The sequence below is a fragment of the Cannabis sativa genome, chromosome 1, assembly GCF_029168945.1.
Source record: "Cannabis sativa cultivar Pink pepper isolate KNU-18-1 chromosome 1, ASM2916894v1, whole genome shotgun sequence".
NCBI classification, from domain to species: Eukaryota; Viridiplantae; Streptophyta; class Magnoliopsida; order Rosales; family Cannabaceae; genus Cannabis; species Cannabis sativa.
Genome location: NC_083601.1, coordinates 38,093,472 through 38,120,496, shown reverse-complemented (window position 1 = coordinate 38,120,496; position 27,025 = coordinate 38,093,472). Strand labels below are relative to the sequence as shown.

At 30.1% G+C, this 27,025-nt stretch overlaps 2 protein-coding genes across 3 annotated transcripts; both read left to right on the top strand.

Moving 5' to 3' along the window:
• Positions 1-650: 650 nt before the first annotated feature.
• On the top strand, positions 651-2,854 carry LOC115706677 (cationic amino acid transporter 8, vacuolar). Its single transcript, XM_030634390.2, has one exon. It carries the CDS (start codon positions 1,000-1,002, stop codon positions 2,725-2,727), a length of 1,728 nt encoding a protein of 575 aa, XP_030490250.2. The 5' UTR covers positions 651-999; the 3' UTR covers positions 2,728-2,854.
• A 19,458-nt stretch (positions 2,855-22,312) lies between these two features.
• Positions 22,313-24,648, top strand: LOC115706670 (gibberellin 2-beta-dioxygenase 1). 2 transcript variants are annotated; one of them, XM_061114476.1, is made up of 4 exons: positions 22,313-23,035; positions 23,132-23,471; positions 23,994-24,281; positions 24,336-24,648. In XM_061114476.1, exons 1-3 carry the CDS (start codon positions 22,629-22,631, stop codon positions 24,240-24,242), a joined length of 996 nt encoding a protein of 331 aa, XP_060970459.1. In that variant the 5' UTR covers positions 22,313-22,628; the 3' UTR covers positions 24,243-24,281; positions 24,336-24,648. The 2 variants fall into 2 exon arrangements, with proteins under 2 accessions (XP_060970459.1, XP_030490244.1); XM_030634384.2 differs by having other exon boundaries at positions 24,330-24,648.
• Positions 24,649-27,025: the final 2,377 nt, after the last annotated feature.

Below are 27,025 nucleotides of genomic sequence, written 5' to 3'. Positions count from 1 at the left end.
TCTCCACTGTACGGACCCTTTGCCCTACGAAAAAGAATTATCTTAGGGGCCCAATAGTCAGTATGCTTATGTATTTTACTCTAACAGTGGGTAGGCTTTTTGCAGAAACCTTAGACGAGTCATGGGTATGCCCATGTCCATACTTTAGCTTATAAATACCTCAAAAAGGGATAGATAAAAAAGAGATAACTAAAGTTATGCTAAAATCTCTCTTAGCTTTCAACCAAGAGAGCAGAGTTATGATTTTATTGTAAACACCACTTATAATATATTAAATAAGCTTTCAAGGCCAATACACTAATTCGTAGACTAGAGATAATTAATCTCTTAACCAGTTTTATTATTAATATTGCTATTATAGTATAATTAAATATCACTAATCAATTACAAAATAATACACCTACACCCTTAATTCCCAATAGAAATTCTCCTATACAACCCGAAAGTTATAGCAATCAGTCTACCAAACTCATCACTCAACTACCGTCTACCCCTACACTAATTGAAAATAAAATAAATAAAGAAGAAGAAGACTCCAACTAGCCAATAGTACTTCGCCACATAAGACGATCAGGCGTTGTGAATCTAACCCACTTTCTTTTTTTTCTTCTTTATTATTCATTTATTAAGGCACATGTATGTAACAATACATTTTGAAGCTGAAAGAGTGTGAAATTCGAAAGTTGTACGTGGATGTGATTCTAGTCAGTATTCAAATAACGTCGTTTAGCAAAAAAAGAAATAACAAAATAAATAAACGTGAGATTATCAGTCAACGAATCCTGATTAAATGAGTCACATAAATCAACGGTTCAAGATCCAAAACAAAACGAGAAATTTCTTTTTTGTCATTTGTGTGAGTGAGCCCCTACGATGATATAAGGTATCACTCATCAATGGCGTATTGAATCCAGTCGAATCCCACGAAGATTCTCAGTCTCAGAGACTGATACCCAGTGCCCACCACCTAACGTTCTATTCTTCACTCTGCAAACCGCCATGGATGTACCAGCGGAAGAAGAAGGAGACCCACAACTACAAAGAAGCTACTGGCGGTGGAGCAAGCGAGACTTCTTTCCCGAGCCTTCTTTTGAGAACTTTACTTCTTACAGAGCCGCCGTCTCCGATACATGTTCTCGCCTCAAGGACCGTCTTCTAGATCGGTCGACTGACGCCACAGAGATCGTTGAGCTCCGTAAAGAGAGTGGCCATCAGATGAAGCGCTGCCTCACCTGGTGGGACTTGATTTGGCTCAGCTTCGGCTCCGTCGTCGGCTCTGGAATCTTCACTATCACTGGTCAAGAAGCCCGTCAAAACGCCGGACCTGCCATTATTGTCTCTTATGCCATTTCCGGTATCACCGCTCTGCTCTCCGTCTTCTGCTACACCGAATTCGCCGTCGAAGTTCCGGTAGCCGGAGGCTCCTTCTCCTATCTGAGGATCGAGTTAGGGGATTTCGTTGCGTTTATAGCTGCCGGGAACATTCTCTTGGAGGCCCTTGTCGGCGCCGCTGGACTGGGTCGGTCATGGAGTTCGTATTTCGCGAGTATGATCAATGACGATCCTAATTTTCTTCGATTTCGGGTAAAATATTTCGCTGAAGGCTTTAATCTTTTAGACCCAATTGCCGTTTTGGTTCTCTTAATCGCAAATGGTATAGCAATGAGCGGTACAAAGAGGACATCTTTCTTGAATTGGGTCACTTCCATACTTAGTAGTTTAATTATTGTCTTTATAATAATTGTGGGATTTGTTCGGGGCAAGACTTCGAATCTGAGCCCATTTTTCCCTTATGGGGCTGAAGGTGTCTTTAGAGCTTCAGCTGTTGTGTATTGGTCTTATACCGGTTTTGATATGGTGGCCACTATGGCAGAGGAAACTAAGCAGCCATCTAGAGATATACCAATTGGTTTGGTTGGTTCAATGAGTGTGATTACTGTGGTTTATTGCCTAATGGCTTTGGCGTTGACCATGTTGCAGAAGTACACTGAAATAGATATAAATGCTGCTTATTCTGTTGCTTTTGGAAGTATTGGCATGAATTGGGCTAAGTATTTGGTTAGTATATGTGCTCTTAAGGGAATGACCACAAGTTTGCTTGTTGGGTCTCTCGGCCAAGCTAGGTACACCACTCAGATTGCAAGATCACACATGATTCCACCTTGGTTTGCTCTTGTTCATCCTAAGACTGGGACCCCAATTTATGCTACTCTTTTGGTAACCATTACAAGCGCAGTAATTGCATTTTTTACGAGTTTGGATGTTTTGTCTAGTGTATTCTCGTTCAGTACACTCTCTATTTTTATGCTTATGGCTGTAGCATTGCTAGTCAGGAGGTATTATGCAAGGGAAGTGACAGAGAAGGTTGATTTGCTCAAGTTTCTTGCCTTTTTATCTCTTGTGATTGGTTCTTCTATTGGAATAACTGTACTTTGGAATACAAATTCCCGAGGTTGGATTGGTTATTCAGTGACTAGTTTTGTTTGGCTTGTTGGGAATTTGGGAATGGCCTTGCTTCCAAAGCAAAGAGCTCCAAAGGTTTGGGGAGTTCCTCTTGTTCCATGGCTGCCTTCAGTTTCCATTGGTATGAATCTTTTTCTCATTGGGTCTTTGGGAGCTGTTGCGTTTTGGAGGTTTTTCATCTGCAGTGCGCTTATGCTTGTTTATTATTTTTTTGTTGGACTCCATGCAACTTATGATGTGGCTAATTCGTATGAACAAAAGTGAATAGTAGATGCAAATAGTGTACATGGCTTGTGAAAAATATTCTACTTTCCTTGTAGTTATGTGACTGTCAAGGCACACTTTTTTTCAAGTCATTTATTTATCAAGGTGATTCGTTATTCATTAAAAACTAAGTTTCAAATATTCCTACTTAGTGGTAAAATATATATATGCAATCTCTGTATCAATGCTCTGAGTTACATGAACCGTTATTTACCAATTGTTATATATGTATCCAGGATGTCGTGTAAGAAGATCATTCAAGTTCATATGCCCACGTAGGATTATTAAAAAAAAGCCCATTTTTACTAAATTGAATGCTTGTGTTTTCAATGTAATTATTCAAATGAAAAATAGTACTACATCTTCATCTTGTCTAAGTTGTCTTGCACCTCTGCAATGATATTTAAAATTTTCAATGATGATCACTGGTGGATGGAAGTTCATTAGTTAGAATAGGTATTATTATTACTTTGTTTAACGCTCAATTACTATTATATTGGAGTGAGTTGGCTTCAAAACTCCTTATAATTCCAAAAAAATTTTGTGTTAAACAAAGTAATGCTCATCAATGCTCTGTAGGTTATAGTGTTATAGCCGATAACTCATCCAAAGTGAAAATGCAACCAATAAACCTTAAAAGTTGCAAACGCCACCTCTCACCAAAATACAAAATACAAACGATTAAAGAGAACACATTATACAGCATTACAAATTCGCAATATAGCAAATCACATGCAAGATTCATTAAGCTTAAACATAACTTCTTCTTACTCTTCAATTTTTCTGCAATACTAATCAGATCATAACAATTCAGGGAAAAAAAAAACTAGTGTAGAATTATATCGTCTAAGATAACAAATTAAACCTGAAACTATGGTTCTCATTTCATTTTCTGAGCAACCAAACAGAATCAGAAATAAGTGTAAGCAGAAAGAAAAGTTACTGGAGACTGGAGGCAGAGGCAGTAGCGACGCCATGAAAATGTGAGAAGTAAGAGCGGACGAGAGAGAGAGAGAAACGAGGACGGTGGTGGCTCGTGGTAATGGACTAGCGTCGATGATTGAGGGGCTTGTGGACCAACGTCTACGAGAAAGAGCGAACGGGAAAGAAAGAGAGACGAGGACGAGGTGGCTTGTAGTGGTTCGATCATGGAGAGGGTATGAACAAGATAGAGAGAGCGAGAGACGTTTGAAATGAGATTTGAGCAAGATATTGGGGTTTTATATTAATAGGGGAATCCCCGATGATTTAAAATCGTCGTGAATACTATGGTCGATGGTTAAACTACTAGCTATAGTAGCTATAGTATTCTGACGATTTTAAACAGTCAAGATAATTTTAAAACCTAGGTTTTTTTTGGCTTGTAACTTTTTTAAACCATTTGGAAAAGTACACCGAGTATTTAGTATCGTAAGAAGTAGTCCATTATATTTGACGGTTTTAAACACTCATTAAAATATTATTAGCAACGGTCCACGAAAAAAAGAGTTTTGAAGAACGACCGAAATAGTAATTTTTTCAGTAGTGGCCACAACTTGACGCTAATACCAACTACTAGTGATGGAGGCTTCATAATCCCACTAGCTTTTATCCCTCAAGTATATATTATGTATCCATGTAACTCCTAAATTATCTTGTTTGGTGACAATTGCTTATACGTATTTCCCTATAGTCTATAGATGCAGTATTGCATTGAATAGACCTCCGTAAACCCAAGCCACCTTCTTTTTCAGACTTGCACACCTCCTTCCAAGACACATATCCTGAGCCCCCATATTCAGCTTCCTCTTTCCATAGAAATTAATCACAACAAAACCGTATTTACTTTATCAATAACTGATTTTGAAAGAATCATGATTTGCCGTATGCATGAATCGTGATACATTTCATGTTTTATGTTACACGAAAATAAGGACATAGGACCTAATAGTAAACTGTCAATATTGTATAGCTAGTTCAAATATATGTAAAATTAAGGGATAGGCAATAAAATGAATGAGAATTAGAAGTATTCTTATTAGAGTTTGACACTAATTAGATGGGTGTGTCTCAATATTTTAATTAATTAAATAGTTAAGTATCTTGTATGTGTGTACTCGATCGGTGTGTGCATAGACATAGCATTAGCTTTGTCCTTTGCTCTTTATTATTGGATAGGTGAGGATTATGGGTGTGCATTAATCGATCTAATTCAATAATAACTGATTAGATTTTTAATTATGATCAGATCAGATTAGATGTTATTTTTGAATATTCAATTAGATCGAATCGGATGTTGGATGGAATGCTCGAAAATTCAATACATTTAACATTTAATTGAACTAATTAATATTTTTATTTAGTTTAAATGAGTAATTAGATTTTATGTTTTATATGTAACAAAATATATATGAATTTTAATATTAAAATTTTACTTTTTTTTTTTACATTGAATGGATCCAATTCAATCCAATGGATACTATAATTAAAATATGGAATGGATCTAATCAAATAAATATTAAATTTAAAATATTAGATAAACTCAAATTAAATCAATAAATTTATATCAAATGGATAAAATCAATCCAATTTATTAAATGTTAAATCAATTGAATGATTAAAATTAATTGAATCAGATTGAATGATAAAAATTGATATTTAATATATAATTAAATAGAATTTAAATAAATTTAAAAAATATTAGATGTCAATAAATATTCTTAAGTCATCTACAATGCAAATAAAAATTAGCGTTGCTTGTTATTATGATCCATTTTCCGTTTTTAATATAATTTAACAATAAAGTATCTAGACCTTTAAATATGATTTAGATTATTTATGATTTTTTATTATCTTAGTTACATGATTTTCTTTTCTTTTATTTACATTACAAAAAGTTCTCTATTGTAGTTGCTCTTTTTATGAGTCAAATTGTCTTTATTAATTTAAAGGTATTGGAATTATCAATATTGTTATTTTAATTATGACTAATATGGTTTTTTAGTTTTTATGGCACGTGTTTTTTGGTTTTTGTAAGGCAATATATCTAGTTTTGTAAATGGTTTGTTTTTATTGTTTTTGTAAGGCCAATGTGGCTAGTTTTTTTGTATGGCCAATGTGGCTAGTTTTCTTTGTACGGCCAATGTGGTTAGTTTTGGTTTTGTAAGGCCAGTATGGCTATTTTTGTTTTGTAAGGCTAGTATGGCTAGTTTTTGGTTTTGTAAGGCCAGTATGGCTAGTTTTAATTTTGTAAGTGTAATCACCGTCAAGAATGGAGATGAAAATAGATAAGTATCTACGTCAGAGAATTCTATGTGACTATTTATATAAAATTTCATATTTTATTTTATTTTATTTATAAGGGAAATTTCATTTTTTTATTAAATATTTATTATGTATTAATTAATTTTTCTTTATTTTGCAGGTGTTTTACTAGTGGTTCGGAAGTGACAACTCTCAATTTTGAGGTTTTCTTTTCTGATATTATGGTTTTATTGTCTAGCTCTCCTAGGGTATCTCTGCATGCTCTTAGGATAGACAATAAACTATTATAGATGGAAGAAAATTCTCCTCTGGTTGTGTAACTTTGTTACCTTTGTTATTTTAACCTGTATCGGTTATCCTAAAAAAAAAAAAAACAATAAAGTATCTAATAAAAGTAAAAATAAAAAAAATAAAAATAAGAGAGCACCGCTGCTGAGTACGACTCTAGTGCTAATATTTTTTTTTGCTGTTGAAAAGTCAAATACTTTTGCGTAGAAAAACATTTACTCATAGGCATCTACAATAGCAATTGCATTAAAGATGCCCTTAGTGATGATATCCTTTGTGTAATTGGACAACTATACACACAAAAGGAGATAAGATCTGATTTATTGGCCTCATTAAAAAGTTTTTAGAGGAAGAGATTGCATTAAGAGCTTTCGTATGATGATTGTATATTTTTTTTCTCTTTTTCTTCATTTATATGTTTTCATTGGTAGAGATATTTAATTAATTCGATATGAATTATCGTCGTAAAAGGGGTTCAAAACTTCAAATCAACCAGAAAGAAAAAGAAACAAAACTTAGAGATAAATCCCACAATGTTTGAAAGGACCGCTTTGAATTGAAAAGACAAAAGGATTTATTATGCGCATGCTTATAATAGTTAAGTTCTTTAATCTCGTCTTCCATATATATGTACTGAAATCTGAAGTGTATAATGTATTTGTTTATATAAATAGATATAGAGTTAATATCTAGACCATATGCAATGCTGATCATGGCATTGTATAGTATTAGTAGGGTAGTATATATAGCTTATGCATTACCTACCACGTACGGCTATATATAGACTATAGTTAATAGTCCTTTTCATTGAGCATGATTATTTGAATATTCAATGTATACAATACGAACACATGTATTCACCACCAACCTCTCATCAATCCATTTAATTCGAACTAAAAAATCGACTTTGAAGTCAAGATATTAAATGAATAGATAATAATGAATTAAGTGGTCATGTTACAATAATTATTAATTATGACTTAGTAGTCTCTGATTGATCACGCACGCCCACCAATCTTTTTAAGTCACGGATCGATGCAACACCAACAACCTAGCTAGCTAGCTAGCTACCTGCATTAATTTATGAATATTTAATTAAGATTTTATTATTAATTATGCCACATTTTTCCACTGTTGAGTAGAAACGTGAAACATCACTTTGAGAGCATCTATAAGGAAACATTAAATTTAGCGTCACATTTAAAGTTAAAAAATATTTTCACTCTAACTACAACACTAAAAATTATACTACAAAAATATATTTTTTTAATAAAATAAAAAAAAATAATATCATATTAATTAACAATGTATCCCTCTAAATAACAGAAAATTTAAATTTAATTTTTCGCGTGTTAAATATTTTTAAAGAAGTGCATTATTTTTCGGCGTATTAAATTTTTTAAATTTTTCAAAATTTTACAAGATATCTTAAATAATTAGAATGTATACTACTATATAAAAAAATAGACTAAAAAAGTATGTTGGGTGTCGAAACAAATAGAAATAGATTCGTACATCACTTTAAAAATGTATATTATAAAATTTCTTAAAATAATTCTTAATTTTACGAATACAATAATATAAATATATATAAATATTAATTAAATAAAAAAAAAACTATACAGTGACTACAATGCACATGCACGACATATATGAATGCACTGTAGATAAAACCACAAAATGCGGCAAGAAATACAACTTTTTTAGACGGCACATGCACGATATTTAACATATATACAGTCTCATTGGAATTGCTCTTAGTTGTTAAACAATTTTATATAGTAGCTAGTTTATATATTAAATTAATATAAAATATAAAATATTTAATATTAAATTACAATAATAGTAATTATATAACACTATTAAGTGGTATTATATCACTACTAGCTTTTAGCATTTCCAGACTCAAAACAAAGCTTTCTTGCCTGATTAATTAATATTGGAGTCCTATATATTACTAAATTTCAATATCAAGATGTAGTACAAGACATCATATCTTGACAGTGCCAATACCTCAGATATTTTTAAAGCCTACAAAATAGACCATCCCCTCTTGATGATAATGAATATCGACCATGAACATATATTATTGACCTACATATATATATTTCTTTTAATTTTTTTATATATAAATTATCACTACTTAGGAGTTTGATCTGATCTCAATCTCATCATTGGTTTATTACTAGGATCTCCATCTTAATTAATTATTGTACAATCGAATCTACTTGTGTTGTCCAACAAAGACATTGAATTCTATGTAACTCGTGTTCTGAAAAGACATTTAACTGATTGGTACAGATAGTACTAGCTAGAGCACATCATTTTCCCCGGCTTAATTTTTTTTACTGTGTAACACTTAATATGGACCTGCTCATCCTTATCTTATTAAATATATGATCAGGCCACCCTTATACTCAATCTGTATAGTTTACTTTTTTTCTTTTCTCTTTTTAATGTAAAAGATGTTTAAAAAAATGAACAATTAATTATATAGTTCGATTTTTAAATAATGAATATTAATTTATGTTTATAGGACTCTTAATTTAAAGAGTCTTGTTGGCCAAACTTCAGGGAGTCTTCTACTTTTCTTGTATGACAAAACTTCTAGCTAGGGTAGTACCAATTTAATTTTACATTTCTATAAATATATGCATTTTGTAACAGAAAGAGAGTATAATTATTAATTAAGAATTTTGAAGAGAAAGTGAAAGTGAATGTATATTTGAAAGGTGTGTATTGGAATATGAGTAGAAAGATTGGAAAACTTTGAGTAAATTAAGTTTTTAATTATTAGCAAAATAATAAATATGTTTTAATTTATGGTTTTCATAATTTTACTAAATCAAGTCATTTTTATTTTTTATAAAAGAAAAAGAAATATTGTACGTGATCCATGTTTTCGAAAGGATAACACGTGGAATTCTTGAGTAAAGAATGGCCTATTAGGGCCTCGCAAGGAGTCCCGCTAGGAAAGCAGGCCCAACCCACTTGGAAGGGCAGGTCGAAGCCCATGCAGATGGATTGGTACCTTCGAGACAGGACTCATCCAGATCAGGAAAGACCTCCCGCCTTCACAAGGAGAAGTTATCAAAGCCCCTCCGGATACGCATTTGGGATACATCCAAAGAAGACATTCTGGAGGCGCCTCAAAACCTTATATAGTACAAGATGATGTGGCAGCCCTTGGATACCAGATCCCACAGAATAAAGGGTTTATCCCTATGTCAGAGCCTAAGAGTGATTGTACCACCAAAAGGTAGCCACCCTTTTGTCCAATGACACAATTTTGATACTATAGTACATAAAACCGACGCACGTAGGACATTTGTTAAGGAATGTGTGGCCCCAGATGTACGGATCGCCTCTGCCCCACGAGCTGGGCTTCAGCTAGTGGGCCCCTAGTCATGTATTCATTGTATTTACCTCATTAATTAGTGGGCCAATTTTCATGCAAACCCTAGAGGGTCACGAAAATATCCAGACCCATATTCCTATATAGCCTATAAATACTACTTTATACCCTCATACAAATAGTTAAAAAATCATCATAGAAAACAATCACTACTACAAAATAGTTTTTCTCGACATTTTTAAATAGTCATTTAAAGTATTCCCGTCGGTTTCTATAACCGTCGCCTATACGACTGTTGCAAAATGGGCAAAATAGGCGACAGTTAAAAACCGTTGCTAATGTGGACTTCCTGATGGTTTAAAACTGTCGACTATACCCTGTTAATGGGCAAAATGGGCTTGTTGCATGCAGTGACGGACACACTAATAAGAGTATGGGGGCTATAGCCCCCACTAAAAAAAAAATTAGTGTGAAAAAAAATTAAATATTTTCTATTTAGTTAAATAATTATACAACAAAATAGTAAAAAGCCCCCACAAAATAGTTATAATTTTAATGTAAAGTAAATAATAAATATTTTTATAACAATTAAGCCTCCACAGATCAAAAATTCTGGGTCCGTCACTGGTTGCATGCCCAAATAATAATAAGTCAATAGCTGGCTAAGATGTTTATCTGGGTGAATTTTTGATTTCTTGGCAATCTAAGCAGCAAATTGTGGTGGCAAGATCGAGTACAGAATCAGAATATATAACCTTAGCTTAATTAGACGCTGAGATTGCATTGTTGCAAGCTTTACTAAGAGAGATGAAACTTACAATGATTGTTGTTCTTATGATTTGGGGTAATAACTAAAGTACGAGTGCTTTGGTAGCTAATCCAGACTCCTCGGACTTAGCATATAGAATTGGCTGTCCATTTTGTGAGAAACAAAGTTCTTGCTAAAGAACTAGAGATTGGACACGTGCCTTCCGATGACCATATTGTTGATAGCTTGACAAAGAGTCTTACTTCAACTCGTTGTCATTTTCTCATCATCATCAAATATAACGTGACAGAGTTACCATTGAGTTTGAGGGGTGTGGTGTTATAGAAAATTCAAAATTGACACACGCAGAGGAATTTGCTAATTTCTGTATATTCACCTAATTTCTGTTCTTCAGTATGGAATTTGCAATGATTGGTTTAATACATGTTGTTGTTATTGGTCCTTGATCATTTTCTTTGCACTGATATTCTCAATATATAATGAAAGGCCACTCAGTCTATTGAGCTAATAAGTTTTCTTCTCACTAAAATCTCTTAAAATGAAACTTAACTGGTAATCTTATTAAATGTGGCTCTTATAAAATCTGTAACAAATACGAATATGGTCATCAAAATGCAGATGTACTGGGCCATGATGAGTTAGCTAGGTTATCGTGGGCCATGGCCTAGTATCTAAGATCGGAGCTGGAAATGGTCACTACCAATAGTACCATGCATGGGTCGTATTATTATTATTATTATTATAGGGTATAATTATTTCTTAATTTTTGTGTCCACACACCATGTTGTCCCACGACCAGGTTCGTGTACTACCACTGTTTAATTTCCAGTATCCATGATAAGGTTAGAAAATAATTTCACGGATTCACAGGGATTCTATACCACATTTCAAAACATGAAAATGAGACAAATAAAGAAAATAATATGAAAAAGTGATATATAAACCCTTGAAGCGTCAAATCAGTATGTACGTACCGCGTTTTTATTTATTTCCTAATATTATACAATTATTTAATTTCATCTAGATTAATCATAATATAGTGAATCCACATTAGTTACTACTTAATTAATTTATGTAATTGTCACGCTTTCAAATGTAACCTTTCATTTGATTTTATACATTCAAATACGTACTCTTTCTATGCTAATAGTATAGTTTATGACCAATACATGAATTTAAAGTGAGGGAGAGTGTAATTTTTTTTTTAAAGGAGAGTAGTAAAAGTAAATTAATATTTAAAAAATAATAAAAAAAAACATTTCTGGTGAGATTTGAATTCTAACATCTATTCATATCGTGTCTATAAATATATTTTTTATTATAAATATATGTCGTAACTAATTAAAATACATGTTTATCTTTTTTCTGATTTTCTTGACATCCTTTGCTTCTAGATCCGCCTCTATCATGATATATCACTTTACTCTAACTATAAACTAAATTTAGTTGATGAAAAGATATAAAAATTATTATTTTCTTCAGATGTCATCTCTCCCTCTGGTCAGTATGGATTCCCCTCCTGTCCAACTTTTTTTTTTCTTCTCCCTTCTCAATCATATAGGTTGGCAGCATTGCTAATTGCTCCATTATTGTTGTGATTTAATTAATACTGATGTTGACTCTAATTGGCTGACATTTTTATTTTAATTGTATTCTTCTTTAATTTCTTTGTGATGAATATGATCGACTGACTTATATTTTACTAATAAAATACTATCAAAGTTGAGGTTTACAAAAGGATTCATACTATTTTCCATTCAGTATTTTACAAAAATTATTTATTAGATTCTATATATTAATTGTTAAATGATAATTTAATTTTGTATTTTCTAAAATGTATAAAATTGTATAGTGAGTTTAATTTTTAACTAATTTATTTTAATGTAATCAATTTAAAAATAATATTTTACATGAATAAATGAATAAATTTTATCATAATAATTTTAAATTGAGTTATTATTAAATTTTATATTAACAAAAAATTAATTGATAGTATTATTTTGTATGATTTAAGAAAATATAATTTAATTTATTATTTAACAAAACAAAAGATTTAATCTGTAATTTTTACAAAATACACAAATCAATCATTAATTTTAAGTAATTTTTGCAAACTAAAACTAAAACAGTACGTAGGGTTTACACACATATTTAAATGATAATCCATTCTAATAATGAATTAATTAATTTCATGTAAATAATAAATATATATCTTTATATATTAAAAGTGCCTATCTAACGGCATTTCTTGGTTTAACAGAATATACTTAAAAATAAAAGAATATTCTGTTAAATTTAACGATTAGGTTTGATCTCCCGTTAACAAATAAACCCAATAATTAAACCCAAAAAATCAAACCATCTTTTAAATATTAATAATCTCTTTTTAAATTAAAAAACTCATCTTAGCCACATATCTCTCTAACAACCCTATCTTAAAAAAGAATATTAATAATTTTTTTTATTTATTTTTTAAAAAAGAAAAATATAGATAAAATGTCTAGAAAAGATGAAATAGCTTAAAAAAATAAAAAGAAGATGAAATGGGCTGTAATTAGTATTTACCTTATATGTTTGTGCTTATTTTCAGTTTTATTTTTAATTTTACCACCAAGAGGAGAAGGTTGAAAAATATTAGAATATGAAAATATTATTGGTGCTTATTAGTAATTTGCAAAGAATGTGAAAATCTATAAATATATAGTTGTGTAGCTATTATTAGATATGAAATAAAATAATAGAACTTTTTTCAGTTAGAAGATTAATGTACATTTTACTATTAATAACTTACATTATTATAACACAACTATGTTTTACTTACTAAATATACTGACACATATTTTATTTTTATAAAACAAATCATTCAAATAATTATACTATTTTAATTATTAATTAAAATAAAAAACTAAAATATTAAATAAAACTAACACTACGTGGCTTGGCACGTAACAATCACCTAGTATATATATATACTTAGAATATACTTAAACCCAATAAAATAAAAGAATATACTTAAAAATAAAAGAATATTCTGTTAAATTTAACGATTACGTTTTATCTCCTGTTAACAAATAAACCCAATAATTAAACCAAAAAATTAAACAATCTTTAAATATTAATAATATCTTTTTAAATTAAAAAAATCATCTTACCCACATCTCTCTCTAACAAACCTATTTTGGGAGAATATTAATAATTTTTTTTATTTATTTTTTTTTTAAAAAAATATATATAAAATGTTTAGAAAAGATAATATAAATGTGAGACTGTATATGAGTTGCCCCTTCTGTAATTACCTAGAAAAGATAAAATGTATAGATAAATATATATATGTGAGATTGTATAACATATATTATTATAACACTAACTATGTTTTACTTACTAGGTGGTTTGGCACGTAACAATCACCTAATATATATATATATACACATATGATAAGATGGAATAAAAAAAAAGTATCTAAGATATATAGAGATTACTAAAACGTGAAGATTTTTTTAAATTTTTTTATAAAGAAACGTGAAAAAATTAAGCCATATATAACTAATGAGGCAATGGCAACGTGTACGTCCTAGCTGGCGTTGAGATCGACTCGATCGGCTATATCAAATTAACTAGTAATTTTCAGTCATTCTAGAATGTAGTTGTAGTCTTGCGCGGCCCAACCAATAATGGTATGACGCGTGTCCAAATTGGCTGCCCTTTCATGCACGATGCTTAATTAATTTATATATATAAATAAATAATAATGATATTTGATGTTGAATAATTATGAGTAGATGATGACGAGAGACAGGACGATTCCATTTATGGACCAAAGTGAGATGATAATAGCCGATCAGTACTGTTTAACTGGAGGCTCTTTTTTAAACACGTTCACTTTTCTGTGACTTTAACTTCATACTCAATTGTTTTCTCTCTCATCTCTCTATATATCTTCATCTCTATCATGTATAATACCCCACATTTTCTTTCTCATGTACTCAGTCATCACCTTATAATTTCTTAGTCATAATGATTTGTGTGTGTCGATCGACAATACGGATTACTAAAAATATATATTATTTTTTATATATATATATTTCTTTAATAATGTATAGTTGGTCGACTTCAATGTTTTTTAAATATATATTATATAAGCTCGGTTTAGTGGGTCATTTATTCAAAGTACTTTATGGATATATTGAGGAATATGTGGAGGATAATGAGCTGAGCTATGTTTTAGTGTTTATTTATAGAGAGACTTGATGATCATGAGCAAACGAATATCTTTCCATAAATGTCTAAAATCCTGTAAATTATTTATAAATCTGAGATAATTTAATAAGTATGATAAACTAAAATAAATTAGGTCAGAGACCCGACCACTAGACACGAAAATCCTCTAAAGAGGCATTTAATTTATAGCTAAAGAATGTGCTAAAACATTATTAACTCGTTTACAATAAAAAATAAAAATACTAGAGAAAGACTTCTAAACATGTAAAAATGTCTTTAAAGAACAATATCATACTCATTTAAAACTTACATCTTATTAGAAGCTAAATTCACTAAATACAAACAGTCAGTAAATACAATAATACGAGAATAACCAGAGACGCCTATACATAGAAGAGACCTTGTAGCATAGCCAAAGCCTCCACCACATGCGGTTCAGGCATACTAATAGCTGGAGTAGCAACAAAACAAAGGACATCCTCATTAGATTGAGATATAACCGCCCTCATGCTTAACTACCTTTTTTCCAAGCAAATGCCAGAATCCACAAACAAATTAAATTTTACTAAATTCAACTCAGAAGTCACCCCGCTATATGAGAAGAACAAGCTAATTATTGGATTTATTCACTACAAAAAAAAACTACTTTTAGTGATAATTTTTGTCACAACATAATTTTTTTTATGATTAAATATGATTTTAGTGACAATAAAAAGTTACTTGTGACTAAAATATAGTATTTAGCTACAAGTTGTCACTAATTTAATTTTAGTGTCACAACAAGTATTGTGACTAACAACACATTTAGTCACAACAAATTGTAATATTTATGACTAATACTTTTAGTCACGGATTTTTCAGTCACAACATAGGAATAGTGATTTATAATTAATCACAATTGTTTTACTTTTAGTCATAAATTTTGTTGTGACTAAAACTAAAATTTTTTATAGTGAATTTTGTATTCTAAATTATTTAGAATTTTGTAAATTTTTGAAAGAACTTAAATATAGCATATATTATTAATATCATATAAAAATTGATTGTGAACTAGTTTAGTAGAAAACTTTTCTATTATCGCTATATGATGTACACCCAAACTCGCGATAAAAAAAAAATATAATAATATTAATACACAGTTCTCTCCATCGAAAAAGTAGAAAAATATATGACCATTTCTTAGAGTAAGTTCAAGGAGACACTATAACGTCAATATGGTGTAAATTCTTTCTCCAAGGTAACACTAAATCGATCCTTCACTAATTTGCTGTACATACTATGCCGTGCACTGTAGCGCACACCATCTTCTTTTATTTATTTATTTTTTTTAATTTATATTATTATTTAATTTTATAAAATTAAAAATTTAATTTAGTAAAATTCTACAATAAAATTCACTTTGTGCACTGATGTATCCCTGTTTGTTTCAGAATCCGAATTTTTTTTTTAGTTTATTTTTTTTATAGTCGTGTACATTATAGTTATTTAAGATATCCTGTAAAATTTTGGGAAATTAAAAAAAAATTAACACGCCGGAAACAAGGTTCAAATTCTCTGTTGCACATATGACTCTTTTATTTTATACACACGTGAAATAGATTGTTTGAATATTGCATTCTATATTATCAATTATTTTGAATTTCTTAAAATTCTACAGAATATTTTAAACAACTATAACGTATACAACTATGAAAAGATGCTTTTAATTGTGGTGATTTTACTAAATTAATATAATACTAAAAATAATATTTTATTTTATATAAAAATTAATTTAATAATAAGAAATATTTTTTTAGTGTAAATTTTGGTGTTATGTTGGAGTTGAAATAATTTTTGATACCAAATTTAATGATAGTGTAACACTAAATTTAGTGTATACGTTGGAGATGCTCTTACGACAAAAAACTTTTTGTTTTCTCTTTTCTTTTCTTGATATGGAATAAGGATGCACCTGTACATTATAATTAATATACTATACTTTTTCTTCTTCATTTGTTTTTGTCAGAAAAATTAGTTTTCTGATTTTTTTTTTAACAATTAAGAAGGTTAACTACTTTTTCTTCATTTGTACTGTTTGTAGAAATAAATGCTTTTTAAAGTAAAGGAAATACTTTAACGAGGAGGGTACATACTATAGCCTCTCGTTTATTACCACGTATATTAGGCCTTTAATTAACTGGTTAATATATTATTAAGTGTAATATTAGTAGGATAGCATAATATTTTGCAGGCTCAAATGTTGCTGGTGGTGACTCCAACAGCCGTATAATATTAGATGATAAAACTAATCTAATCTATTATTAGTATTAGCCTTATCAAGTATTCCAATATGGCAATAACAGAGATCTCAACCCACTCAACTACCCTTCCAAAAAATAAAAAATAAAAAGGATAGAGATTCTTTCTCATTAATTAGTACAGTACTTTTATAAGATTTTTTTCCCATTTAAGCCTACTCTATCCATTGATACAGTGCTCAGAATTTCTGGCTATATCCATAAGAAATGATACATGTAATATATGATATGAAGGTAACTAAATAATGAATTCCACCACTTTTTAGTGTAATGTTCCTATCTTCCTATGTATACATATTTTTTTAATGAAAAATAAAATTTTGTTAACCTTTAAAATTTGTTACCAAACATAATAATAAATTGGTCAGAACAAAGTTCATACCGAAATGACAACCAGAGAATAATATAAAAACTCTTGCAAAATTATAAGCTACTATATTAGCTGATCGTTTAATAAAAAACACATTAACATTTTGCAACTCAAGAAGGAGTTGTTTACAATCGTTAATGACTTGTCCAAACAAAGATAGCATACACACTGAACTTCAAAAAACTTACCGTTAAATAATCAGTTTCAATGATCACTCTTTGCCAATTATGCTCCATAATCTAGCTCATGAATACTTCACGAACTCCAATTGCCTCAACTAGTTCAGGAGTGGCAACCCTGACCCTGAAAAAAAGTCAGCACAACCTTCCACTAAGAAACTATGATACGATCTCTTGCAACTAGCCCAACACCATATAATTGTTTCCACCTTCAAACAAAGCAGTGTCCACATTAATTATGATATTGTTTTTGCTTGGAGAAGACTATTGCTTAGTACCATCACCCGACTGTAAATCAGACCATAATGTCTTAATAAGAGATCTTTGAGCACGTGTTCATTGATCAAGATAATTTTTAGCTTACACTACTATACAATCCACCCTAACATCTTTTTGACCAAACTAAATCATTTCGACCGCTCCAAATTGCCCAGTAAAGAACCGACAGTAAGAGCTTACCACCCATGTATGTACTAGAAAAAACCGATATACACTAGTCTTAAAAAGAGTGGTCCTTTACTAGTAAAGCCATATCGATTCCACACATGTTTGACAATTGGATAGGTAACTAAAGCATGTAAGATTGTCTCCTCTTCCAACTTATAGACAGAGCAAAGAGAGCTAACATTAACTCTTTTACATTGAAGCTGATACAAAGTAGGAAGATAGTTTTGTCCTACACACCACACAAAATTTTTGACCTTGGGAGAAAGCTTTAAATGCCAAAAGGAAGACTAGAACTTAGAATAAGCTTCTTCATTCGAATCCCATCTGCCATGATAGGTTTAAAGTAGCTTATAGCCACTTTTCACTAAATACAAATGTAATATCTCAGAAATTTATTATGAATATATGGGGCATATTTTATGAAATATGGATTACTAAAGGTATAATGGGTAGGATTGTAATCTTACAAATTATCTAATTATGTGAGAATTAAGAAATTTTATCATTAATAAATAAAGATAAGCGTAATTTATTAATTATAGAGACTTTATTGGAATATGCAGGTAACATGCATGTTATTTATGAGATAAGATATTTTTAGGAATTAAAATTATGGAGACTCGATCGGCGGCCAAAAATATCACAGTAGTATTAATTATAGTATTAGTGAAACTAGGAAGTTAAGTTGATTTTGAGTTTACCAGAGTATATCGGTGGTATTTGGTTATGACCAAAATATCCCTAGGTTGGAAGTTACTTAAGAGTTAAGTAAGAGGGCATTTTTGTCATTTGTTAAAAATAATTAACATTTTTTCCTTTTGTTTTATTGGGTTAGAAGTTGAGTTAGAAAGTAGAGGACTTATTAAAGATAAGTTATAATTAGAAATACTAGGTTAGAAACTAAGTGTAATCAAAAGATCAACTCAGTCATCCTTACTCTCTTTCTAAGCTCGCCCAAGAAGAAAAAAGAAGAAGCCAAAACTAAACACTTAAGAACTGACCTAAATTCTCAACTGCTCTTTTGGAATTCAACTAGGGTTTGATTTAATTAGTTATGAAGACTTAACGTAAGGTTCTAATGCTTCTTCTTCTCCTTAGTTTATGAAATAATAATAGGTTTGATTGGGAATTATGATGTTTTGATTATTATAAATTTGGATAAGATTTTGATTGATTTCCTATGTCAAAATTAGAGTTGTTTTAAAGTTTCTAAGCGGCAACTGCTTTTTCTTGGGTGAAGTTAAGCTTGGTCTTCAATGACAAGTTTTGAATTGTGATTTGATTTTGGTTTCTATAAATTAGGTTATGGTATATTGATGATATTGGACTAATCATATTTCCTAGGTCAACTATGTTCTGATCATATTTTGGAAAAAGTGAAAATATAAAAGTTTTAGATCTCTTTTTAAGCTTTCCAACGCATCTTGAATTAGCTCATTTAGAGTTTGCATGAGAAAGTTATGTCCATTTTACTGAGAGAGGTCGAAGTAAAAAAAAACAGATCTAGTAGTCGCGGCGAGGGATTATAGAAAGCCCCTTTTTTCACTTTTCTACAGCCGCCACAGCGAGAATATTGACCGCCACGGTGCCGACTTCATACAGGTCAATAATAACTTTGTCTTTTCTCTTTTTGGGCTTAAAAACTCTATTTTAATAAAAGGGGATTGCAAATTTTAGAGGGGAGACAGAATGGAACCCTAAAAATACAAGAAGAAGGCTCTTGGAGCGAGCATGGGCGATCCGCGACAATCCTCCATCTAGTTTCTTTCTCTTCTCTTGATTTCTTATGTTTTTATTTATGTTTAGTTTAATTATGTATTTAATTATGAGATAATAAATTCTCTATTTAGGGATTTGATGGATATTGACTAAGATTATTCCATAGATTGCTGCTATTTGATTGTTCTTTCTTTCTCTATCATGATGATTTATTCATATTTGTACTTATTACATGTGTTTGATTGTCCACCTTATGCATGATCTATAATCTCAATACAAAATCTAAAAAGTGAGTACTGAGAATGCTCTAAATGAATAGACATAGGTTTTGATGTAAAACGAGAATATTCACATAATTTATGTGGCTTTTAGATTATTGCTTAATGTAAATTGTATGTTGTTCTATCTTAGAGATGCAGTAGTTGGCATGCAATTTAGGACCTTTATGATTTGAAAAGAGTTTAGTCATTGCATAAGAGGAAGAAGAATGGTTAATTAGTGTTAATAATTGGGTAATCAAAGCAATTGAAGTCATCTCTTTAATTTCACATTCATTGTTAAACATTTAATTTGTTTGTTTTATTTAATTTTGCTTAATTTATTTAGTTCAAAATTTATTTATTCGATTGCCAAATAGAAACAAGAATTTAATTAATTGGTACTTAATTACAGTCCTCGTGGGAATGATCTCACTTACTTGAGTATTACTTGTTAAAACGATATGTATACTTACATGTTGAATTCATCACGACAAAATGATGAAGATATTTTGTTATTAGACAATGATGATTATTCATGACTCTAAACTGAAACTGTTGTAAGATTTTTACTTGTCACTTATATATATTATCATTAAGTAACGATAGTGACATTTTGGATACCGGAATAGGTACCAGGAATGTCTTATTAGATAAAGACATAAATATTTGAATGTTAGGTTAGGTATCAGGGTTGTGTTATTAGACAACTATGAGTGTGGTTATTTTATAAAGTAACAGATGCAACTTGTCTTATTAGACAAGTGCTTGAGTATTATTGGATGTTTATATACTTGTGATTACTTGAACTGATGAGTATCTGTGTTAATTTGAATTTGTGAATTTGCTTATATGATTAATATGCGATTATTTGATTTTGATTATTTGACTATAACTGATGATACCCGTGTACTGATTCATGATGTTGTATTATTACTTTTTTTGTTAAGTCTTTGTAACTCACGGGTGTTATGTGATATAGGTAAGGAGTGGAAAATATTTGGTCAACCATGAGTCAAGAATTTTCTACAAAAATATACATATGAACTTATTTGACAAGTGGAGCTGAGTTATCGGGATTCATATTTTCCAATATTAGGGACTATAATCTGTATTTTGTTAAAATAATGTGATGTCATTTTTTTGTAATATTTTATAAAGGGAATCCCCATTCTTAAAAGAGATTATGCCATGACATTTAATATTTCAAATTAGTTTGTAATAATTTAATTTAATTCACCATTTTTACTTAAATTGATAGTTTATTATTATAAACTAGTTTATAAATGCACACATTTAACGTCCATATAAGTTAGGACATTACATTATAGTATCAGAGCAGTCACGATTTTAAAGGTTTTAAAAACTGACTGAATAAGTACATTTGCTCAGAAGATAAGCTCCAGTCATGAAATAGTAAGTATTATTTGCTTATTATGTGATTAATTGTTATATGATATTATTAGAAGTATGTTTAGAAAAAAAAAAGCATGAGTTAATTTTGATTAGAATTATATTTTTTACATATTTATATTGGAGTATAATTATAAATAGTGAGCATAAATATAACACAAATTCAATTTTTTTATTAAATTTAGTACAAATTTTACATATTGTATTTGAGATTGTCTAAAAAATTATAATAAAAGAATATAATTAGAACTATTTTTTTTTTTAAAAAAAAAAAAATGAGTCCTATCAATATTATTAGCATTGGAGATGCCCTTATACCACTCCAAGACACGTGAAATAAATATTTTAAAATTGAAAGAAAGTTTGAGCCTATCTATGAGTCAAATCTCAATAATCGATTTTGAGTGGCAGTGATACTATTGACTTTCTTTATCTTACATTATAATGATTTCAATAAAAATCACAAATCAACTTTAAATTTTTTGTTACAACACGAGTACCATCCAAAATTCTAAATCATTCTTGTAAAAAAGAAAAAGAAAGTTTATATTTTTAAAATAAAAAGTAGCAGTAGTATCTTTCTTAAGAGTAAGATGAATAAATCATTGGATAACTATGGAAAAGAAAGAATGTTGTGGATGTGACCATTCCCAATAGAAAACTTGGGTGGTGTGTGTGGTGTTGTGTTCGATGGTGAGGAAGAAGTAGAAGTAGCATAGTAGTGGTTTATCCATCTCCCTCAACGACTTGATGACTAGATTTGACTCCTTTTTTCATTCACACACTATCATCACATCATTCCGAGTAAAACCACAGTAAACCCAATTCAATAATGATTAAAACATGGTATAAATTCATTGCAACATCAAAGGATCCTAATTATACAATAAGCATCAATTACATTGTTTAATTTTCTCAACAAATTATGGTTAAAAAAGAAAACTATAATTATGTTAATGCAACTTAATTTATTCGATCCTACTAGAATTAACGTATATAAATGTATGTGATTAGTTGATGATGATGATGATGATTCATGTCATAAATACACACGCACTCATAGGACACCACACGTACACACAAACACGCCGCCCACACACAATTTTTCCTCTCCCGATTTCGTATAAATAGCCAACTAAATGAGTCTAAAACCACTCACTCTTCAAACCCCACAAAAAACTCAAACTCATTTCATCACTTCAACCAAAACCCGTCTTAGAATTCTCCTCTTTCATCAATCCAAAGTTTTTTTTGCCTTTTTTTCATTCCCACAAAAGTTTTGATTTGTTTAAACACATACGAATTAGATAATAGAGAAAACTCAAACTACTACAACTACAACTACAATGGTGGTGTTATCCCAACATGAACATTTCCCTTACCTTAGAAATTGTATAGGCACTAATAATAACTTACTATACGGTGGTATTCCCTTAATAGACCTCTCTCAACCTGATTCAAAGCAACTCATAGTGAAGGCATGTGAAGATTTTGGATTCTTCAAAGTCATCAACCATGGCGTACCAATGGATTTTATCAGGACGTTGGAATCTGAAGCAGTCAAATTCTTTTCCCTGCCACTTTCCGAGAAAGAGAAAGCAGGGCCTCCCAACCCTTTTGGCTACGGAAACAAGAAGATTGGTCGACATGGCGATATGGGTTGGGTTGAATACCTTCTCTTAACAACCAACTCTGAATTCATTAATTCTGAAAGGTTTAAATCAGTTTTTGGCGAAGACCCACAGAAGCTACGGTACATAACAATTCTTTAAACAGAACCAATTAAAAAAACACTCTTTTTTTCTCTTTCATTTTCTGATAGTTTTTTTTTTTTTTTGGTTCTTTGCAGTTTTGCTTTGGATGACTATATACTGGCAGTGAAGAAAATGGCGTGTGAGATTCTTGAACTGATGGCAGAAGGGCTGAAGATTCAGCCGAGGAATGTGCTGAGTAAGCTGTTAATGGATGAACAGAGTGACTCTGTTTTCAGACTGAATCACTATCCGCCATGTCCAGAGGTTGAAGGTGGGAATGTGATTGGGTTTGGTGAGCACACAGACCCACAAATCATTTCAGTTCTGAGATCCAACAACACTTCTGGCCTCCAAATTTCTTTGAGGGATGACAGTTGGATTTCAGTCCCACCTGATCAAGACTCATTTTTTATCAATGTCGGCGACTCTCTACAGGTAATAAACTCACTCACTATATTATATATATACCTATACCATGGAAATATATTCATAAAATTACAAACTTACAACAAAATAATCATTCTTTTTTATTTAAAGATTATTCAAACGAAAAAAATATATATTTATATTTTAAAAAATAAAAGTTGGGACCCAACTTTAAGGTCTAAAGTTCAAATCATGTTTCAAATGGATAAGATTGTGAATAAGATTTTATGTGTGTAAACTGAAAAAGGGTTTTACTTTTGACCGTTTTCAACTTCCACCTTAATATTATATAGTCAAAATGGAAGGAAAGGAAGAAAGTAAAAGGCTGCTTTGGTTTCCCAAGTATTGAGATGAACTTAATCCTCTGTTTTTTGTTTTGGTCAAAATAGAAAACTTGGAAGATAATGTGCACTGTTCAAAGATATTATATTTTATTTATTTTGTTGATGGGTTTATTATTGGTTATTATGGGTTTTTTTTTTTTTTTTTTTTTTTTTTTTGAGTAAACTAAAAAGTTGAGGAATACTGCAGGTGATGACTAACAGTAGATTCCAGAGTGTGAAGCACAGAGTTCTGGCAAACGGGTTACAGTCTAGAGTTTCAATGATCTATTTTGGGGGACCACCTTTGTGTGAGAAAATAGCTCCATTGCCTTGTCTCATGAAAGGTGAAGAAAGTTTGTATAAAGAGTTCACATGGTTTGAGTACAAAAAATCTGCTTTCAATTCCAGATTGTCTGATAACAGGCTTGGACACTTTGAGAAAATTGCAGCCTCATAAGTTATGTCTCTCCAATGAAACCAACAAAAGAATAATAATGTAATCAAAAAAAAAAAAAAAGTAATCAAAAAAAAAAAACAAAAGAATAATAATAATAATAATAATAATAATAATATTTCGCACTTATTAGGAAGAAAGAAAAAAAAGAAAAATATTATGTTTGAAACAGAATTATATGTTCTGTCTAATCATATTTGGCTATAGATGGAATACTTTTTATGTTTTCTTTTTCCTCCCTTTCTTGGTTTGTCTTTGTTCTTCCTATTTTGCCCTTTTACTACTATTTCATGTAAAGGATAAAAGACTCTTCTTTCTCACTCTTACACTTGGGTTTTCATTTTGTTGAAAAGGATTTTATGTAAACTTCTTTGTTTATAACAAAAATAGCTCTCAATTGTGTCTCAAAGTCTATTTACATTATAGTTATTAAAATTTCAGTCTTTGCTATATATATGCTAATTTTTTCACTTTAAGGAGAAGTTGGTTTGATTTAATCACCATGCCAATTGCCAACTGACTCAGAAAAACAATAATAATAAATAATAACTAAAAGAAAACGTACATGCCAACTCCTTTCTGACCAGTTTCCGAACAAATATCCAATAAAGGGTAACTTTCAATAAATGTTGAATATTAGTATATATATTCAATTAATAAATAAACTAAATTATAAGTACTAGATAGATGGGTCACTTTCAGTGGTGGTGTGCAATCGAATGCATTAAATGCAGAAGCATCGAGATATATATGTTTCATTCCAATCATTCGTTGTAGATCGATTCTTCCAGATTTTTATTTTCAAAATATGACTTTTATGACAGATCACTTCATTCAAATATATATGATTTTACCCCTTTGTAATAACTAACCTGGTAGTGGTAATGTTAATTTAATTAAACACATGATTATTTAGTGTAAGAAACTCATTAAGATTCTTCTGAATGAGTTGAAAGAAACCTAGGCACACAAACAAACGCCCATGCAGGTATAAAGGAATGAGATAAATTAAGAATGAAAATTATAATATATATATAAAAAAAAAAGTAGTAAACCAACAAATTAATATTAAAAGAAATGGTCCATACCATATGAACTAGCACATAGAAAGCATTAAGATCTTGTGGGCTCATTGTCGTTCTTTTGGGACCATCTTACAGCAATGTGCATGCAGAAACAATAATCAGAAGCCAATAGAAAAACGCGTTATCACAAAAATATTGAGTAATTGTATGTGCACAACAAATATATATATGTACTAGATGTATCAATTTTTTTTAATAAATTTTATTTAATTAAAACGAGAGAGTTACGATTTAAAATAATAATATCATATCTCACTCATTTTCATTACTAGTATATGTATTTGACCTTCACAAATATATATAATTTAATAATGAAGCCCATTATTAATAGTACCCCTTTCATTATAAGTCTCTTTCACTAGTTTTAGCTAGCATCTGCGCTGTGAACAGTTCATAATTGTACCCCCCCTTCAAAAGATTCTTTTGAACTTTATATTCTCTACACATTTTTCATGCCTCTTTTTTTCCGTTATCGAGTATTCAAAATATATATATCCATTCATTTTTTTGCGTTATCGAGTATTATCTTAAACTAATTTATATGAATTAGTCCTTATGAATTAATATAATATATAAATTAACTCTAATGGAGTAGCTTCCTTTCTAGAAACCAAAATTAAGAATATCCTTATATAGGATTTAAGGGCCCTTTTATGAGAGGTAACCGAAAGTTGTATGACGTAATTATAGGTCTGGTCTAAAAGTTCTTATTATTAATTGACCAGCCAATTAATTAAGCTAGCTAGGTAGCTATATCCCTACTACTTCCTGATCTTAAATGATAAGTATTAATTTGATTGATGTTGAATATGTACTACTTTTGGTTAGTGGAAAATATCACATCTCATATATGGATAATTAGTATCTATTTATAGCAAAGGAATAAAAAAGTAAAAACCAAGTGAAAATACAAAGGCGAAAGGAAAAATGATGAGGAATGCAAGTGGTTTAGTCACATCAAACCATAATGTAATAACACATAATTATAATGAGATGAGAGTAGGGTAAGCATGATCTGTATGCACTGTAACCAATTGTTTGATCGAGGGCTTCGAACTCAATCCAATGATAAGCTGATTTTTTTGGACCAATAACCCAATCCCATGATGAAAAATATCCAATTCAATGTTTTTTTTTTGGATAGGTCATGCTTCTCCTTGTCAGATTTCGATAGCGATTTTGAATTTAATTACAATTTTCAAATAGTTATTAATAAAACATATTCTTGCGCATGATGTTCATCATAATCCAAAAATTATATTATATATGTTAAACAGATTTTGTATCCAAATTGTATTTAGTTTTAATAATTAAAGTATGTAATATCTTTAACATACATATAATATAAATAAAAATGAATTTTACTTTGTATTTGTTATTTTTTTAACAATTCACAAACTCTTCCAAGTAGTTTGGTAGACACGGACGGAGCTAAAATTAGAGATAATATCCAGCAATGCATAAAATTTTACAATTATTGGAGATTTTGGTAACTAAAACTGTTTTTTTGAATATATACTGTATGTAGATTGAGAAAAATATGATGGTTTTTTTAATTTTCAAAATTATTTTATGAAATAAACTAGAAAATTTGAATAAGTAAATTTGAAATAGAAAGTGAGTGATGTTTAATGGTATTAATATTAGGAGAATTTTTCAAAAATATATATTTTTTTTATGTTACATTTACTATTTTACAGC

Bases quoted from the DNA above. Each gene is read 5' to 3' on its own strand.
- LOC115706677 (XM_030634390.2), top strand. From the start codon at position 1,000: ATGGATGTACCAGCGGAAGAAGAAGGAGACCCACAACTACAAAGAAGC.
- LOC115706670 (XM_061114476.1), top strand. From the start codon at position 22,629: ATGGTGGTGTTATCCCAACATGAACATTTCCCTTACCTTAGAAATTGT. The intron at 23,036-23,131 runs GTACATAACAAT...GGTTCTTTGCAG, and splicing joins GAAGACCCACAGAAGCTACG to TTTTGCTTTGGATGACTATA. The intron at 23,472-23,993 runs GTAATAAACTCA...GGAATACTGCAG, and splicing joins ATGTCGGCGACTCTCTACAG to GTGATGACTAACAGTAGATT.